The sequence below is a fragment of the Centruroides sculpturatus genome, unplaced genomic scaffold (genome assembly GCF_000671375.1).
Source record: "Centruroides sculpturatus isolate CEXI.00-Female unplaced genomic scaffold, Cexi_2.0 scaffold291, whole genome shotgun sequence".
Lineage (NCBI taxonomy): Eukaryota > Metazoa > Arthropoda > Arachnida > Scorpiones > Buthidae > Centruroides > Centruroides sculpturatus.
The window spans coordinates 546,010-565,010 of record NW_019384514.1 but is presented as its reverse complement, the minus strand read 5'-3'; the positions used below and the strand labels follow the sequence as shown (position 1 = coordinate 565,010).

The 19,001-nt window shown below is 30.6% G+C and overlaps 2 protein-coding genes across 2 annotated transcripts in view; one reads left to right on the top strand and one right to left on the bottom strand.

The window, feature by feature from the left end:
• The first annotated feature begins 2,873 nt into the window (after window positions 1–2,873).
• On the top strand, window positions 2,874–5,458 carry LOC111622496. The gene is made up of 2 exons (XM_023364888.1): window positions 2,874–4,564; window positions 4,978–5,458. The coding sequence occupies exons 1-2, from the start codon at window positions 3,038–3,040 to the stop codon at window positions 5,068–5,070; spliced, it is 1,620 nt and encodes a 539-aa protein (XP_023220656.1). The 5' UTR covers window positions 2,874–3,037; the 3' UTR covers window positions 5,071–5,458.
• Window positions 5,459–5,594: 136 nt separating this feature from the next.
• Window positions 5,595–19,001, bottom strand: part of LOC111622522 (alpha-centractin) — a 36,077-nt gene continuing 22,670 nt past the window's right edge. The window contains exons 3-11 of the mRNA XM_023364924.1: window positions 14,169–14,244; window positions 13,196–13,321; window positions 12,858–12,982; window positions 11,367–11,583; window positions 11,202–11,294; window positions 10,244–10,418; window positions 10,108–10,169; window positions 9,984–10,024; window positions 5,595–6,293 (exon numbers count right to left, since the gene is read on the bottom strand). Of these exons, the coding sequence (XP_023220692.1) occupies window positions 6,191–6,293; window positions 9,984–10,024; window positions 10,108–10,169; window positions 10,244–10,418; window positions 11,202–11,294; window positions 11,367–11,583; window positions 12,858–12,982; window positions 13,196–13,321; window positions 14,169–14,244 (1,018 nt within the window). The 3' untranslated portion in view covers window positions 5,595–6,190. The remainder of the gene's footprint in view (window positions 6,294–9,983; window positions 10,025–10,107; window positions 10,170–10,243; window positions 10,419–11,201; window positions 11,295–11,366; window positions 11,584–12,857; window positions 12,983–13,195; window positions 13,322–14,168; window positions 14,245–19,001) is intronic.

Below are 19,001 nucleotides of genomic sequence, written 5' to 3'. Positions count from 1 at the left end.
ATAATAAGTTTGTAAATAATATGTAAGAAAGGAAATAAAGTTTTATACTAAAATTTCTTTTAAACAATAATGAAAGACTTTTTTGGAAGCCATTTTTTATAATTAAGAAAACGTTAAGAGATTAAGGTAAGTTCCTTGACTAAGCTCTTATGGACTAAATGATAGGTATGTCATTATGTCCGTTGCCTATGTATGTCGTTTTGTCCATATAACGTTATAAAAAATCAAAATTATAAAATAAATACAAAGATGTTATTTTTAATGGAAAAAGTTATTTAAGTGCAACAACAAATTCTTGATTGTTGAAATAAATGCTACACAAATAGATAAACTAGTGAAAAACTTACCATCTATACAAAAAACTCATAACGTGTCATTTCTTGTTGTCTGCCATGACACCCGGGCGAATGAGAGGAGTGCGTTCACTTTTTGACAGGTTAGTAAAAGCTGCTCGGATAACGTGGTGTCATGGTCAGTTGCGCACTTGAGATCACCAAATTCGAATTATGCTACCTATGTCATTTTGTATGTATTTCCCCTACTACCAGGAAGTCCTTCGTCGTCTTTCCGATGCTGTGCGACGTAAACCACCGGATCTGTGGTCGATCAAAACTTTGCAGCTCCATCATGATAACGCATCCGCCCATTCTGCGCATCTGATTTGGGCTTTCGTCGCCAAACACAACACTCCTGTGGTTCGTCACGCTCCGTACTCTCCCCACATGGCTCCGTGTGACTTTTGGCTATTTCTCAAGTTGAAAATGCCGCTAAAAGGAACCCGATTTTAGTCGAGAGAACACATCGTGCGGAATGCGACGGGCCGGCTGATGGCCATTCCAAAAGATGCGTTCCAGCAGTGTTTCCAGCAATGGCAGGAACACTGGAGAAGTGTATACACTACCAAGGAGACTACTTTGAAGGGGATTAGGGTTTTGTACCTCAAAATCAATAAATGTATTTTTGCCGACTAAAGGTCCGATACTTTTTGAACAGCCCTCGTTGTATAAAATTATTTTAGTAAACATTTTTTCCTTTCGAATTAACATTTGAACCTTAATAAAATAAAATTTAAATTCAAATATTTCAATAATTATGATTTCAATGATGATCATTTTTGAGATTGAAAGTATCATAAACGCATATGTATATCACTTAGCTCGTATCATGTAAAACTTGCTAATATTTAATATGCAACCGATTCTTTCAGTTAATATGATACTGTATATTAATATAAACCGAAAAAGTAAACATAGCAAATAATACTTATAATTCATAAGTATTACCATCATAAACAACTTAGAGTTTAGGTCTTAGGACTATTTAGGGTTGCCACCTGTCCGGGTTTGACCCGGAGACTCCGGGATTGAGTGAGTTATCTCCGGGCTCCGGGGTTAATTAATATTTCTCCGGGTTGTGCAAGTTGAAATGAATATGTACAAAATTATATGCAAACCGTCGCATATATTTCTTCCCCCGTGTACCGGAATTACTAGTGTGGTAGTCGTTGGCATAGGCGCAGTGCTGCTTTTTTTCGCTTGTACGATTCATTCGTAATCATATACACCTCCAATATCCAATAGAACTAGGCCACTTGCGTTACTCCTATCCAAGTCTCCCTAGTCGCTAACTGTAACTGATTTAGAACCGGTATGCACTGCAAATTATTCTTCGCATTTCAAAATGACATTGCGCATGCGTCAGGAACTTCTGTTCAAACAAACCTCACCTGCCCTCCGGGTCAGCGATTTTGAAAAGGTGGCAACTCTAGGACTACTGCAGCTCGAGATGTTCTTAATCGAAAAGATCAAGAACATCTCGAGCTTTCTCATTGCTTTTTAGGATAACCTCTATTCTTATATGAATGTAGTAAAGTCACATCAATGTAAGTATTCCATCTACAATAGTGGAAACTTCATTCTAAATCACTATCCAGAGGCAATCGGTGGGAACCTACTATTGCTTCTTTATAATAAAGTATACGGTATAATAAAAATGCAGTAATTCTTATCTATAAAATCATCTCTTCTTACTATGACTATTGGTAAATATATACGAAGAAGTGATCATTTTCTAGGTAATTATATACGAGTAAAGTTGATATGAGAGTCAATTAAATTAAAGTTTCAGGGGATGACCTGGTACGTTGTCGATTATTAGCATCACTTTAAATGGAATTTGTTTAGATTGGCAATAACGTTCGACTTCAGGTATGTCTCAAAAACCAGTCTCAAAAAAGGGAAGCTGTCACCCAAGCTTTACGATTCGACTTCCAAATCACAGGCAACATAGCTTTGAATTTCTCTAGATAGTAAGATGCAGCCTCTTTATCAGCACTTGCCGCCTCTCCACTTTCTGCAATGCTATAAATTACAGAGACTTTTGAATCGGCTGAACTAACCTGTTACTAGTTTTAAACTCTTCATCTTTAGCCATCTCTCCAGCATCCTCTTTCAATCTCTCAAAAATCAGCTTAGCTTGAAAGCGCACAGTGTTCTGATCAACAGGACAATTTTTCACATTTAAATTGATTATCGCACCATAATTTTAACATTGTTTCCATCTCAGCGATAATACCGTGACGTTTACGAATGATGCTTGAATTTAAAGATTGAGCATTTTTCACAGCTTCGAAAATTTTTTCTTTACCTTTTACAATTGTTCTGACCGTCGATTCCGGTAGATCAAACTCCTTTGTCAATTCACAAATTTTCATTTTTGTATCGAAGTCTTTAATAATGTTAACTTTACATTCCAAAGATAAAGTTTTTCTTTTCTTGTTTGATGCAGAAGAATCAGTTCTACTTCGTTTGGATGACGTAGTAAAGTCTCTCAAGTCTCCGCAGAACACAGAAACAAACACAGAAATAAATAACACAAAATAAATTGTATCTATGAATCCTGAAAAAATATTAATATACATCAAGTTTCGTAAATGATTTCATTATTGCGTTTTCAATAATGCAAACAATGTTAGTATTGTCTAACAATATTTACAGAAGTAAATAGTTCTGAAAGTGTTTTCGAATCGAGATAAAAGATGAATATATGCGTTATATTAATGGTAATTTTACCATTATTTATTTTAATTTACGCTCCTGTGGGGCAAAACTATAGGATACGTCTACAAAAGAAATTCGTGAGTGATCCAAGCTCGTTGCTCCTCGGTTCTCCAACGGAGGAGGACGTTGCTTATAACGAAGACTTGAAGAATGTGTTTTCAACACAGTTTAGAAACAAAAATGGTGTCCTTGTTCCACGAAGCAAGTCAAAAATTCGAAAATTGGACTGGCTCGTGGGACCGTCGACTCAAAGAAATAAAGAATCGCCAATGGACAAGGATCAAGATCATGACGACTTTGAAGAAAAGCGTGGTGTAACTAAACCAAAAATAATTAAAAATTCAAGAAATGAAGTTTCGAAGCTTTCTTCTTTTATAGAAAATTACAAAAAATACAAAAATTCTTATTTTATGCGGAAATATGTAAATGAAGAGATCGAGAAAAAAAGAGGAACGAAACAAACGAGAAAATTGGATAACAACATCGAATATTCGGAGAAGAACGACGATAAAAATCGTCTTAATACAATGTTAATTGGTCCAACGAAGCAGGAAGGTGGCGAAAATAAAATTTCTGACAGTCTCAAAACTTTGAAAGTGAACAGAAAGCTCACAGAACAAGAAATGAAGATCATAATGAAAAAATTTGGCCGTGCCATATCCAACGTATTGGTGACTTACCTTATAATATCATTGATATTTTTACTTATTACTGCGCTCGTGTACATCTTTAAGATATTTCACGAGAAACAATGTAAACCAGAGAAATGCGAAGTACTCCACCAACCAAAGTCCATCTTTTACGTCGATATTGATTCGCTTCCGCATGATAAGCATGAAAAACAGATACCAGAATCGTCTTTTCACGTCAGTTCGGAAGAGGAATGCAAAGAAACTGTTTTGCTAATGGAAGAAACATTGGAAGACGAAGATATTGAAGAAACAACTCCGTTATTATTTCCAAAATCAACGTCACCGAAAACCGAAAAGGACAAGTATCATTCTTCTTCGTCGAATGGGACCGAAACTGTACAGACGATGACCAAAGTTAAAAGTCCTGAAGACAGCGGCTCATCTAAGAAAGAGGAAGAAGCCAGCTTCTACCAATACCAAAAGAGAAACAGTTCATACGAAGAGGATACTTGCGACTTTCGAACATTGCAAGATATAAAAACACGGGAAAATGATGATTCCAGTAAGGAATGTGGATCAGAAAAGAGCTCAGTTAACAACATTTCATTAAGCAATCAAGCCCACGATCTGTACACGGTCCATACCATCAAATATAACTTATCACCAACTCTTCATATGAATAAAGGAAGCTTCAAGAACTCGAACCGAGTTACTCATTCTGGAGATGCATATGAGAGATCATTTATGGAACGTGGTATAAATTCCGACGATTATTTTAAAGGAAATCATATTGTCTTAAGAGCATCGACTCGCGAGGAACTTGAAAAATATAGAGTGGATCTCTGCACAATTTTGGAAAAAGCCAGCGAAAAATGGATGGATGAAGAAGACGAATTCGTGAAGGAGCAAATGGATTCACTGTCGAAGGATAATCGACCGAATCTTCAATTAATATTAGAAAATACACCAGATGCAATCGAGAATTTAAAGACTGGGAGAGATTTTCTCCGTGAAACAAAAAAAATTTACGTAATTAGACCTGTACGAAAATCCAGACAGAAAGCGACTAACCGATAACAAAATTGACTTTTAAATAATTAATCTTTAAGTACATTAATTTTGTGTTAATTTTTAAATAGATTATTAATTACTAATTTATTATTTTGAATGAGTTATATTAAAAATAAATATTTCCAAAATTTGTGTCGTCTTTTTAAAAATATACAGAATCACTCACCTCTTTGTAAACAGTACGAGCATTTTCTAAGCTTTGTTAAGTGGCTCTTTTCCGTGCTCATCATGAGTATGGCCTAGCCCATGATACAGATGGAGTGGTGAGGAGGCCCAACGTATCCATGAAAATTTCTACATCGACTTGAATTCGAAGTGGTTCCCCTAGATTGGAAGTCTGGTGTCTTCTTTCACCAATTATTATTGATGTTAGCCTATTACTATGAAAGATCTTGACTAAAACCCAATTTCACCCGATTTACCATGGGTAGCATAATCAGAACATGTACAGCCTCTGGCATACAAGAAAACCCGATTCATATGCCATAAGTTGTAGATAGCAAGGCATTGATTCCATTTTCAATCTTACTGGTCGATCTCATTGTTAGTCACGCTTGCCTGTAATGGACGTATTGTACTTGGCCATTTTTGGAAATATTTAATGGCTTATAAATTCGTATAGTCTATTTGCAAAATTATTGTCAAGATTTAAAGAAAAATAAACAAACTTTAATTAAATAATAATAAAATCGTTAAATATGAATCGCTGGTTTTAGTTGCTGGGAATCTAAGCACTTAATTATTGATATTTGCCTTTTAAATTATATTATAAATAAAATTTTTAATATAATTTAACAAAAGTAAACAAAACAGGATTATAAACAATAATATAGCATTTAATATCGCTTGGTAATGCATTACAAAACAGATAGGATGGGGGACAGGTAAATTATATAATTTAAGCAAACAATTTATTTTTACAGATATGTCAAATATAAAAGTGCAAATCTAAACAAACATAGGTTGTTCAAAAATATATTTACAATATTTAATATATTGTCCATCTTTCGGTTAAATACATAACACCAGAACGTTCTAAATTTTAGATTAAATTACGCAGTTCGACATAATGCCGAAATAACAATTTGTACACCGATAGATATGGCATACAAACAATTCTAGTTTAGACTTTGATCCCTTATTAAAAAATATATCTTGGTATGACTCCTCAAAATTAATTATGGATACTTATAAAGTACAAATGACTGGTAAAACTTTCAAAGCAGATTTCCTATATTACTATAATTTATCACAAGAATGATAAAGTAAATGAAATGGGAATGAACTGTGTACAGAGTAGAATTATACAATTAAATTACTCCATTATTAATTTAAATAGACTTAATTTATATAGATTTGATATCCCTTTCAGAATCAAATAGGGATAATCAGAAAAGCTGCTGATCTGCATTTGTAAATTCCTTCACATCAGAAAGTCTTGCGGTGTATGGCCCTAATATTTTCTTCGTCGTATTCTTGTTTTGATACCCACATCTTCTTAAATGTATCAAGAGATGCTAAAATAGATCCTCTGAAATAGTAAAAAGCATATATTAGACAACTTAAATTTTCAAAAAAATCTAGATTGCTGATGACTAAAAATATCATCATCAATTTAAATAAACAAAATTAATTATTATTGTGCTAAATCTTTATTAAAATGTGTAAGAAATCATAGAATTTAAACTCTAAATTTGCAAAGCTGTCAAATGCACTCCATGTGTGCAAAAATAAGCAATCTATATGAAAATTAAACTTGGTTGTTTTTTATGTTGTGAATGGCAAACCCTGCGCAAAGGAATATTAGGGCTTTGAAAAGAGCATGGGTTATTATATGAAAATAAGCCATGGATTAACAAAATCTTAACTGACAAGAAAAATTGTTTCTTTCATTCTCTTTCATTTCGTCCCTAGACCTTATGGGAAAAAGTGGTCAATGAACCATAGAATGATGCTCCACTAGCATCATTCTATGATACTACTTGAGCTTTCTCTCATCTCAACAAAATGGTGACTAGCAAGGATTGTTATTATTATTATTAAGCACTTAACATTCAAAATACTAGTTAAGACTGATAACAATTCCACATTACCATTTAAATGTTGAGGCAAATATAAGGGTGGATCAATAAATAACCGGCCATGCCATTGCTTTTGGATGTTTATTTATTGATTCATCCTTACAGCCTGAAAAGACAGCTTTTTATCTAATAACTAAAATCATTTTCTGATTAAAAATGAACTGAAATTTTATAACTATTTTAACAAATGTTTTTGGGACTTACTGATTCAATATTAAATGATAACAAGATTTGTGACAACAATTAACAGATTTTACAGCAGTTTAAATTTATTCTAAAATATATCTAATATGCAGGAATATGCAATAAAATATTGAGTAAACAATATAGTGATTTAAACATTTAAACTTCTTCCCATAATTTTCATTCTAATTAATTTATTAATTTGATTTGTAATCTTTTGAACACTGAAATATATTTCTTCTTATTTCAAATCAGTGTTCTTCCCAGGCCCTTTTGGCTGGGAGCACCGCCTAGCTGATTTACTGATTAAATATAACACAAAATTTATTGTTGTAAACTTCTATTGTAATTATAAACTTACATATTCAATATGATTATATGTTTTGGACTTTATAAAAATCTTTTAGACAGTTATAAAAAAAAACCAGCAATGAGTTATGTAAATTTCCTGATAAAAAACTTAAAATTGCATGTGGCACCAATCTGTTATGATACTTTATTGAAAACTTATGTTATCTATACTAATATTATAAAGAGGTAATGTTTGTAAGTTTGTATGTAGTGGGTAATCTCTGAAACTACTCAGGATTTCAAAAATTCTTTCATCAATATTTAGAATGGAACTTCAAGGAAAACATAGGCTGTATATTATTCTGTTAAACATTCATATAAATTAAAAGATATCATCTAGGGTTAAGGCTTTTATGTCCAACAGATGGCACTACAAGTATGACGACCTAAGTTTGCTTTTCTGTGAAAATGAACTAAAGCAGATCATCATCTATCTATCTATCTAAATAAAAATGTAATGTTCGTTTGTTCCTACTGATTCCTTTGAAATTTTGACACAACGCTGCATTCGAATACACATGTGTTTTTATATAATATACATGTCAAAATTCCCCCCACACTGGGGGAAATGGACAGGATTAAGGCTTACCATAAAGAACTCTGCTTCTATTTATACTATTTTAGATGCGGTTTTTTGCATTTTTGATTGCGTTTTAATAGGGTACGTCAAGAGAATGTACACTAAGAAGGGATTTTTCGAAAAATTCCCCCCATGGGGGAAGTGTTATACATTTATAATAGATACATTTTGAGCCACAACAATGCGTGGCGGGGTCTGCTAGTTAATTATAAAATGCAAAACGGGTAAAGTAATTTAATAGGTTTAAATTTCAGGGTAGAGATGAATTTTATAAAAAAAATTGTAAATGCTAATAAGGAGTAAAATCTTTGTTAAGTCCAATTCTACTTGAGATATGACACACAACACCCATCTATCTCATCACTCTCGACCTTTAGTCAAAATTTAATAGCATCAATCCCCTAATACACAAACCTCCCTGCAAAATTTCAGAAACTTTTGACAAAAGGCACTAAACTTCAAAATAGGTGAACAAAATTGCACCCCACCCACACATACAGAAAAAACACCTCAAATTTTTCTACATTTTTTGAAGTTTCAAGGTCCAGAGTCCAAAAATGTAAAAATCTTAGGGAGGTCAGTTTTTGACTGATTACCATAATTTTCCTCTGTTATATATAACAACCAGAAAAGTAATAATAAGACAGACAAAAATGAAACAAATTTTTGGTTTCACTTTTGATAGTCATAAAACTGAAAATACACTTATGGAATGCATAAGAAAAGTGCAAAGAAGCCTATTTCCCTTGGCATAATTAAATACTGGGCAGCCTACCATCAGTGCATACAGCATTGTCTTGAGTTTGCTCTATAACTTTTATTAATTTCATTTTTATTGATATAGACGAAAAAGAAACGATAAATTACAATTCACCACTTATAATATAGGTGTCCAATTCAAGTATTTCTTCCTATAAAACAAACCATTTAAATACAATTTTCAATGTAGAAATATGATTTGCTTTCTTAGAAATTTTTACAATCAAAAATTCATTTATGTTGATTGATTCACAGATATCTGTACATAAAAATTCAAAAAATTTTATTTCTAACTAAAGTAATTTTGAAAAGAAAAAAAAAATGGAATTGCAAGATTGTTGGCGAGGATAACATTTCATAAAGCCCTTTATAATTACGTTACAATCAACTTGGATGAAACAGATGAAGATGTACTGTTCAAGGATGCTGAAGAGTGTTATGGCAATGAAATAGGAAATAGAAATGGTGATAACAAAAGCAATGAAGTATTGTTTCATTTTTTTCAATTTTTTTAAATGTAAACTGATAATTTTTTGTGTACAGATAAAATTAATAATAAAAGGTCAACTTATATTCAGGTCCTGTTTTTTCAAAACTTAAGGATTCCAAAATCCTTACTTTTTGAAAAAATTGAGGGTTGATTTATATTTGGGCTAATACAATATAAACTCATACATTATGAAAAAGGCATATCAAGAAAGATGGAGACAGACAAACATCAAAGAAGAAACACATGTGAATAGAAAAGATTGGAAAAACTGCCTGAAGATCAGAAAACATGATTTTAAAACCAGATTTCATATAAATTTTTATATTATTATTATACAGGGTGTCCTGTAAGTCTGGACCCGTAGAAGTTTCTCATATGACTGCTTCATTTCAGGAAAACCATGTCACTGACTATGGAGGAATGAATTCAAGTGATTTTGGTGGTGGGAACCTGCAGTCATTGAGAAGTAACCAGAGAATTCAATAAGCTTCATCCAGACCGTAGACAAATCATGCACAGATGTATTGGTAAGTTTATTGCCAAATTTAAGGAAACATGACAGCTTTGCAGCAGATTGCCAAGAACTGTTACAAATGAGGAAAATAGTGCTGAAGTGTTGGCTCATTTTGTCCAGGAAGTCTCTTCAGTGGACTCAATGCAAACACAAGTTGAGTAATATTTTTTTTTTTTGTCCACCTGGCTACTATTACTTTATTCCACCTGGTTAGAGAAAACTTTTAAGAAGAATCCTTCAAATTATTTAAAATTTCTACTTACCCTATCCAAGTTGAATATAACCTTTCTTGTGGAGCTGATATCTTTAAGAAAAAAAAAAACATGTATTTAATTCAATTAAAGAAAGTCATTAAATCTTCAAATTATTTTTTTACATTGAACTTACTCTAATTTTGATATCTTTAGGGGCTATTTTCTTCACTTCGCTTAAAAGCCTATCACCAAATCCTAAAAAAATAAATTTTATTTAAACAATTTTCTAACTAAAAATTTTAATTTTAATATTAAACATGATATCTTACCTTTAAATAAAGTAGAACCTCCTGATAGGACTATATTTTGATACAAAACTTTACGTAAATCCATATCAGACTTATGAATAGAATAAACTAATACTTCATGAAGTCCTTCAAATTCTTCTCCTATTAAATCTGGTCTAAATAAAATTTCGGGTGCTCTAAATCTTGCTGGTCCAATCTAAAGATTTATAAAAGAAAAATTATCATGTTTTGTATTGCATTAAAACATTTTGTAAAAAAGAAATCATAAATAAATAAATAAATAATTTTTTCAATGTATATTCTTTATACTTTCTAATAACATCAGTTTGTATTATGTAAAAGCTTAAAGAAATGTAATAATAAAATTAAACAAAATCTATTTTCATTACAGATAAATACTAAGAAATAGAGCAACAGAGAAAGAGAATTAAAATAGATTTTTACAAGTTTTTAATTAATTTAATTACAAAAATATTGGCAGTATTTCCAAAAGAAAACCATTTGATGACTGTAAAATCTCATTTATTAAAAATAGTAATCTGTAATCAACTGTATTGTCATTCTAAAATTGTCAGTAAATATTAATTAGGAATTACATATGCTTCTTTGTTTTGTTTAATGTTAGACAAACATCGTATGCTGGATGTAGTCATATTATTCTGTTAAGTAAAATTTAAGTAAACAATGAATTTGAAATTATTTCTGATCATCACTAAAATTTTGTAGCACTAATTGTTATCAAATGCAAAATTATCAATTACATAAAATTAATTTTTATTCCATTTAATTATATTTTTTTATAAAAATATATTTTAAATATAATTAATTGCTATTATCATTCGTGTGAAAACTTCTATCAATGTTAATTAGCATCAACTAATATAATAAAATTAAAATACTAATTAATTCAAGATAAAAGAAAAGCAACATAAATAAAACCAGTAGTCCCCTCTAAAAAGTATCAAGAAAATAAGCTAACCTCCAAAACACTTCCATCTGGAAGAACATATTTGCCTTTTTCTGTTTCAAGTGTCTCTTCTTTTTGTGGATTACTTGCCAAATAACATGCTCTCTAAAAGAAAGATATATTAGAAAAATTGCAAAACTGCAAAATCATAACATTTAATCAATGAATTTATCTAACCTCCTTTATTGTTTTTACAATCTCAAATTCAGCAGTTGTATGAAAATTAAATCCTTCTTTACGCAGCAACAAACGCAAGTAGCGTGAAACATCTCGACCTGCAATATCAACCCTCATTATACTATGAGGCATTGCAAAACCTTCATATATAGGAACAGCATGTGTAACTCCATCTCCAGAATCTAATACAACTCCCGTTGTACGTCCAGTAGCATATCTATTAAAAATATCAATTTAATGAATATTAATAAATAGAATTAATTTTGTAAGTTGTATTTGTATATTTATTCTTTATATACAATACATTCTGTTTAATTAGGCCACTGGTAATTGGGGCAACCTGATTATTCTGGCCAAAATGCAAAGAACAGAAATAAATCAATTAATGTAAATTTCCTTTGTTTATTTAAGCCTAGTTGCCACTTTGAGATAAATGCAATGCAACTAGAGGCACACTATGTTGGTTACCACAAATTGTGCTGTAGAATTGGTTTAAAGTAGAAAATGACATTATACAGATATTATACTCAAATTTACTTTGTTTCTATCCCAACCTGACTTCTTTTAGGCAAAGTGTCTGCTTGATCTGTTTCATTTACCTAAAGCAAAAGTAGTTTAAACTCTACAAGAGGTTCCTGGAAAAAACTGTAGCAAGAAGCTAAGTAAAAACAAAAAAAAACCAATGGCATAATCCATTTCATATGTAACAGATCATACCATTGGTTTGTTTACTTAGCTACTTACCATCTAGACTTTGTAGTGAAAAACAATCAAGATTGTCAAGTTGGGCTACTTATAGGTAGTTTAAACTATTGAAAAATTAAAAACAATGTACAGGTACCTTTATGATTTAGCTAGATGCTATTTTTTGGCTAAACAAACTTATATTTAGCAGTATATTGGACTAATAAAACTTGTGCATTTGTTTAAAAATTTGAACATAACCACATTGTGCCATTGTGTGTGGAAGTGACAGAGTGTTCGTTCTCTCTTAAAACTTGCTCACTTTTACTTCTGGTGTTTTCAAAGATTGTAATAAAAAATAAAAATTCTGTCTTTAATTAATTAATTTTTTTTAGTAAATATCTCTTATTATTTTTGTGTGGCCCAATTAAGCAGAATCTACTGCATTTATATAAGTATATATTTGTTTGTTGAATTAAAGCTTCTTGTCCTTTTTTTTATTATTTATTATTATTATTTTACTATGACTATAATCTATTAATAAGACTTATTAAACTGATGTAACCTCTAGTTGCAAAAATAAGATTTTATTTGCACAGATGCAAATAAGTTTTCTTTAAACCTACAGATTAATAAAATATCTCATTTTTGCAACCAGAGGTTATCTCAGTGTAGTAAGTCCTATTGATAGATTAGTCATAGTAAACTAAAAATAATAAATAATATGTATTTGTATTACATTGTTTATACCCAATAAAAATTCATTATAAGACAAAACTTAAATATAGTTTACTTAAATGCACTTACAAACTAAGTACAGCTTGCATTGATATAAATAAAGCTGGAACATTAAAAGTTTCAAAAAAAATTTCAGCTGCCTTTTCTCGATTTCTTTTTGGATTCAAAGGCGCCTCAGTTAAAAGAACAGGATGCTGTTTAAAAAAAAAATAAATTTGATATTTATAATAATATGTTTAAGATTTGATATAGACTTTACAATTTAACATAAAGAAAATGAATATAAAGATTAAAAATCTCTGTAGATGTAACAACTCAATTATAATATTCATTTTGGTTAACATTTAATTTAAAGATTAAAAAAAATGTAAAAAAAATAAATTATATAATTAAAAATACATTTATACCTCCTCAGGGTAAGTTTGAAGTTGTTCTTTAGAATAAATGTACTGCCAGATTCTCTCCATATCATTCCAGTCAGTCACAATACCATGTTCCATTGGGTAACGAATACTTAATAAACCTCTGTGTTCCTGTACATAAATCATATAATTAATCAACCACGCTGTCAAACATATGATGAAAATTCCATTTAGTTAGATACAATCCACATTATTTCCAATTTTGCAAACATGAGTCTGTAAAGTGAAAATCAACTAAGTAGTCAAAAGTTCAATTATGGTATTGAAATAATGTATATAAAGTAAACTAATCACTGCCAGGTTATTTTTAATTTCAAGTGAAAACAGAAAAATCTTTTATCATCAGCCTGATTAAAAAAAATATTCATTATTTTGCTTTAATTTCAAATTTATGAAAATTAGACCCAAGGAAATTATGAAGAATTTGTATGCAGAGCCTAAAATATTTGTTGTTTTGTGGATATTATCAATCAAGTATATGAAAAATTATACTAAGTAAAAAGACTATACTAAGTATGCTCATAGAACTTTCAGAACTATTTGTTATCAAATATAAATTTAAAAATTAAATTATCAACTGTAGCAATCTTAATATATTTTGAATTCTTTTTATAAATATTTTGAGAAATGTATCAAATTTACTATATTCTTATTCCGGATCAAATGAAGTTTCTTACCATCTTTTGTTTTCTTTCAAGTATTAGATTTTTAAGAAATTACTGATATTTTTCAAAATTTTATGTTCAAAAATTTTACAAAGTTCTTGTAAAGTTTCTTGGAAGAACTGTGTTTATATTTTATAACCGTAAAACTCTTATTATTCTCAAAATCAATTCAACACATCACTTTGTAATAATAAAAAGCTAATAAACTTTCAAAAAAAAAAAAAAAATTTGTTTAAAGTACAAAATTATTACTTTCACAAATTTTATAAAAGAAGATTGCAACAAATAATTACCTCTGCTTTGGGTCCAACAAAAATATCTCCTTCTAATGCTCCTGCCATTACTCTGATGTGTTTCGGTCGTCCAATGCTAATTAATTAAACAATATAAAATTCAGAGAAATAACATCTAGTTTAAAATTTAAATATTGATTAAAAGTAAATTATTCATATTACATTTTTATTTAACCTTTGTATTATAAAATAATCAAGTAATTAGTTTTACTTAATTTTTTTAAACAATTAAAACTTTATTAAGTTCATATAAAAAAATCCTTAATACGAAACTTTTAGAATTATTTCAGGTTTCATTGATAAATTAAATTTTTTCATAAGTAATGACAAACAATCCATTAATATTTCTTTTACATTAGAATTTCCTTATAAAAATGATTTTTTGTCTCCATAAAAAATTATTCATTATGAATTTAATCTAAAATTATTATGTAAATTTTAAAAATATGGTCAAAAAATTTTTATTTGTTAGAAAATATACCCAAGGTCTTATTAAGCCAAAGTCTATACTACTGAAACAGGTTAAATTTATATAAATTATGAGATGAACAGACTTATAGGTAAATGGTTAAGATGATGTTCACATGGTACCATTACAGCCTAGAGCAAGTATGTGGAAACATTTTAACCATTTTAGTCATGTCCCTTTTAAGGCGATTTCAATATTCACATATCTTTCCTCCCTAGACTTGTATAAACAGAAATGTTTCACTGTTAGTAGAAATATAACAACAGGAACAATAAATTTTCTATAAATTACAGTATAATTTGGAAAACAAATACACCCATACCTTGCTATACGGCCGCTCTTTATACGGCATTTCGCTATAACGGCTCTCTTCAATTAAGGCACGTTTTTGATTTACAGCCTAAAATGTTTCGTTATAACGGCAAAAAAAACTTTTTTTGATGTCGATATATCTACATGTTGCCAATCTTGTGCAAGCGCAATCTCAATGCACACTCTTTTCTATTTCCTCTTGTTTACGAGCGTTATTCAGTGTGTGCTCATAAAGCGGCTGNCGCAAATTTTTGGTTCGAAGTTCGATTTTTCAGTTTTTTCTTGATAAAGACCATTGAATATGGTCGAAAACGTTTGAATTTATCTATTAAATTACGGCTGCATATGTAAAGGTTTGTTTGAGTGTATTTAGTTAAGAAATGCAGTCTCTGACGAGTTAAAATGTATCTATTATGTACAGTACAGTGCACTCAATTCTACTCTCAATTTTTGTAATATGGTAAAGTAACCAGATCCTGAATTATAAAAAGTGAAATGTTCAACTGGATGCTTCCAGAATGTTGGATAAGTTACATCATCAATTCCAGTAGATGATCATTGGTTTTCTATGTTTCTGACATCAATGACAGATTTTACAATCAATGAACATTTTACTTATTCATTTCTTCTTATTTACAAAATAATGACATCCAGCAATAACGACAATGAAAAGTTCATTAGGCCTATGACTCTGAAAGTTTTGTTTGCTTTTAGCCATAGCTTTGTTTGCTTTAACTGCTTTTTTTAACTCAGATAATTAGCAAAAACTATAAACTCTCTTTTATAACTGATCAGCAAAACTATGTTACTTGCATTTGGTACATAGCAGTGTTTTTCAACCATCAGTTCACAAAAAATTTGATTGTACTAATGCTGGTGCAGTCGATTGTGTGTGACATTTAGATAGTCATCTAAAGTTACTGCACGTACTTTGTTACATAAAGTAACTCTAGATATGCATGTATAAAATAAGCATAATTCATAGCTGCATATAATTACAGGTCCACANTGAAATTTGCAAGGCAATGGGACTTGCGAAATCTACCATTCAAACTATTCGCGATAAAAAAGAAGATATTAAAACATATTTGCAATCTGCTGCACCTTTAAATGTCTCGAGATTAACACGCCAAAGAAACTGGATTATGGAAAAAATGGAAAAACTATTAATTATATGGATTGAGGACAATAACAAACGGAGAATGCCAATGAGTCAAATGACTATCCAGGAAAAAGCTTTAAATATTTTCAAAAATTTGAAGAATGGAGATACCGATGAATCTGCTGAAGATGTCACATTCCAAGCAAGTCGAGGATGGTTTGAAAAATTTAAAAATAGATTTAATTTGCATAATTTGAAAATGAAAGGTGAAGCAGCTAGCGCCAATGAGGCCGCATCTAAGGAATATCCCAACATTTTAAAGGGAATTATTGAAAGAGGTGGTTATAAACCTAAACAAGTGTTTAACGTAGACGAAACACGGCTTTATTGGAAGCGAATGCCTGATAGCACGTACATTTCAAAAACCGAAAAATCTGCGCCTGGTTATAAGGTGTCTAAAGAACGATTAACTTTGCTACTTGGTGCAAATGCTGCGGGTGATTTTAAGCTAAAACCACTTTTAATATATTTGTCCGAAAATCCAAGGCCTCTTAAAGGACTAAATAAAAATCAATTACCCATCATATGGAGATACAACAAGAAAGCTTGGATGACTAAAGCTACTTTTGGGGATTGGTTCAAAAATCACTTTTGTAAAGAAGTGAAAAAATATTTGCGAGACAATAACTTAAGCAACAAGGCTTTTTTCGATAATGCACCAGGGCATCCTACTAATTTATCCGAACTATCTGAAGATGTCATGATTGAGTACCTCCCGAAAAATACAACAGCTCTGATCCAACCAATGGATCAGGGTGCAATAGCCACTTTTAAGGCATATTACCTACGCCGAACTTTCCGACAACTTATAAGGGAAACCGATGGTAAATCTTCAATTAAAACATTTTGGAAAAACTATAACATCAAAAATGCTGTTGACAGCATCAGTGAATCATGGAAGGAATTAAAATTAACAACAATGAACAATGTTTGGAAAAAATATGGGCAGAATGTGTAAAAAGTACTGATGCAGAAGTTAATTTCCTTCCTGAAATCAGGCAAAACATTTTGGATCTAGCACATGATCTCGGCTTTGAAGGTTTGAATGAATGTGATGTGCTTGATCTACTTGAAGCTGATAGGGAACCCCTTTCATATGAGGAACTCATTCAGTTGCAAGCAAATGCCAGTTCTGCTTGAACAGACAGATGAAGAGACAGAGCCTGTTGTATCCAAACAGCTAACATCAAAAAATTTGTCGAAAGCTTTTTCCAGTTTCGAACAAGGAATAAACATCCTCCTTGAAAACGATCCTGACGTTGAACGTAGCGCTAAAGTTTCTCAAGGAATTAATTCAGCCATTAGTTGTTATAAATCACTGAAGAACGAAATAGACAAGAAGGCAAGACAAACAATGGTGGACAATTTTTTTAAGCCAGGCCCATCCTTACCAGCGAAAAATGATGACGACAGTGATCTGCAGGTTACCATTTCTTCATCGTCTTCAGATTAAAGCCATTTAAAAAAAAATTATGTATGTAAACATACACATATTTTATGTAACATGAAGTTGTTTCATTTTTGTTTATAGATTATTGTTGGTTTTTGGAGTCTGTTATTATTTTATGTACAAATGTGTGTACTTCTTATGTATGTATTTTTGATTTAAATAAAATAAAAAGATAAAATGCATTTTGAATGATAAACCATGTTACATATTTAACAAATTTGGAACCGATCCCATTGAATTTGTATGAATTTGTATTAGGAAAATTGATTTCTTATATGGCTTTTCGCTTTGCGGCCAAGTTTCGTGGAACGTATCTAGGCCGTAAAGCGAGGTATGGGTGTACACACAATTACAAATCTAGTGCTTAAAATAAGATTTAAAATGCATTTTGTTTTTTAATTGAAAGTGAAAAAATTCTGCAACTCTTATGAGCATTTTCAAGTCCCAAACATAGGGCATGTTACTGAACTAGAATAGAAATTAATACTGCAAAGAAAAACAAAGATTGGTTCAATAGTTTGTTAAAAAATGCATTGTCATCAGAAAATTCTTGTTGGTAAAAGTGATACAACTGGCTGTACTATATCGAGTTAACATTGGGTTAATGTATTGAACTATGAGGAAAATGCTAAAAATAGAGTAGGTTGGCTGTGATTCTGCATGTAAAAGGTTATTATTTGTTAGTTTTGGATGGCCCACTCTCAACTAAGCTGACAATACTTCCTCTTTCTGGTTTTGTCATTGACTAGAACTTCTACATAACTAAAGCAAGCTTGATCTGGCATAAATTATTTGACTGTTGTTCCAGTATGCCTGCCACTTGTGATAGTTATAAGGGTTTATACAATTCTAAGAATATAAATTACTTAGTAGTCTTGCTACTGTGTTTTTCATTGAAGAGCTTCTTGTTAATAATTTTAGAAATTTCAAAAATATCTCTCATCAGCATTGTCCAATGCAGTCTTCAAAAGAAATTTTTAATGACTTGTTAATATGTTCTCAAAAGTACTTGATAAATGACAAATAGATTACATTGGGCTATAATACTAATTACTAATTAAATGTCAAGATTGGAAGTGATCTAGTTAGCATAACTGTCAGCATAGCAAGTGAGAGTTACAGGTTTGAGTCCTGCTTCAGGCCAATTCTTTCCTTCCAAAATCTTCTGAATTAATTATTAATACTAAATTTATCATGCAATGGCACCTAATGCCTATCTCTAAGCCAAATTTCTTGACATTTAATTAGTAAATAGTAGCATTATTACAGCTCAATATAATCCAGTAATTGTTTGGCATTAATCTACAAGTCAGGTTAATTGATGTTTACATTTATAATACATTTGATAAAATTTAAATTTGATCATCATCATAAATAAATTTTCTATTTTCAGTTATATTAAAATTGAGTTTATTATTTTACTAAATTTTACTTTATACA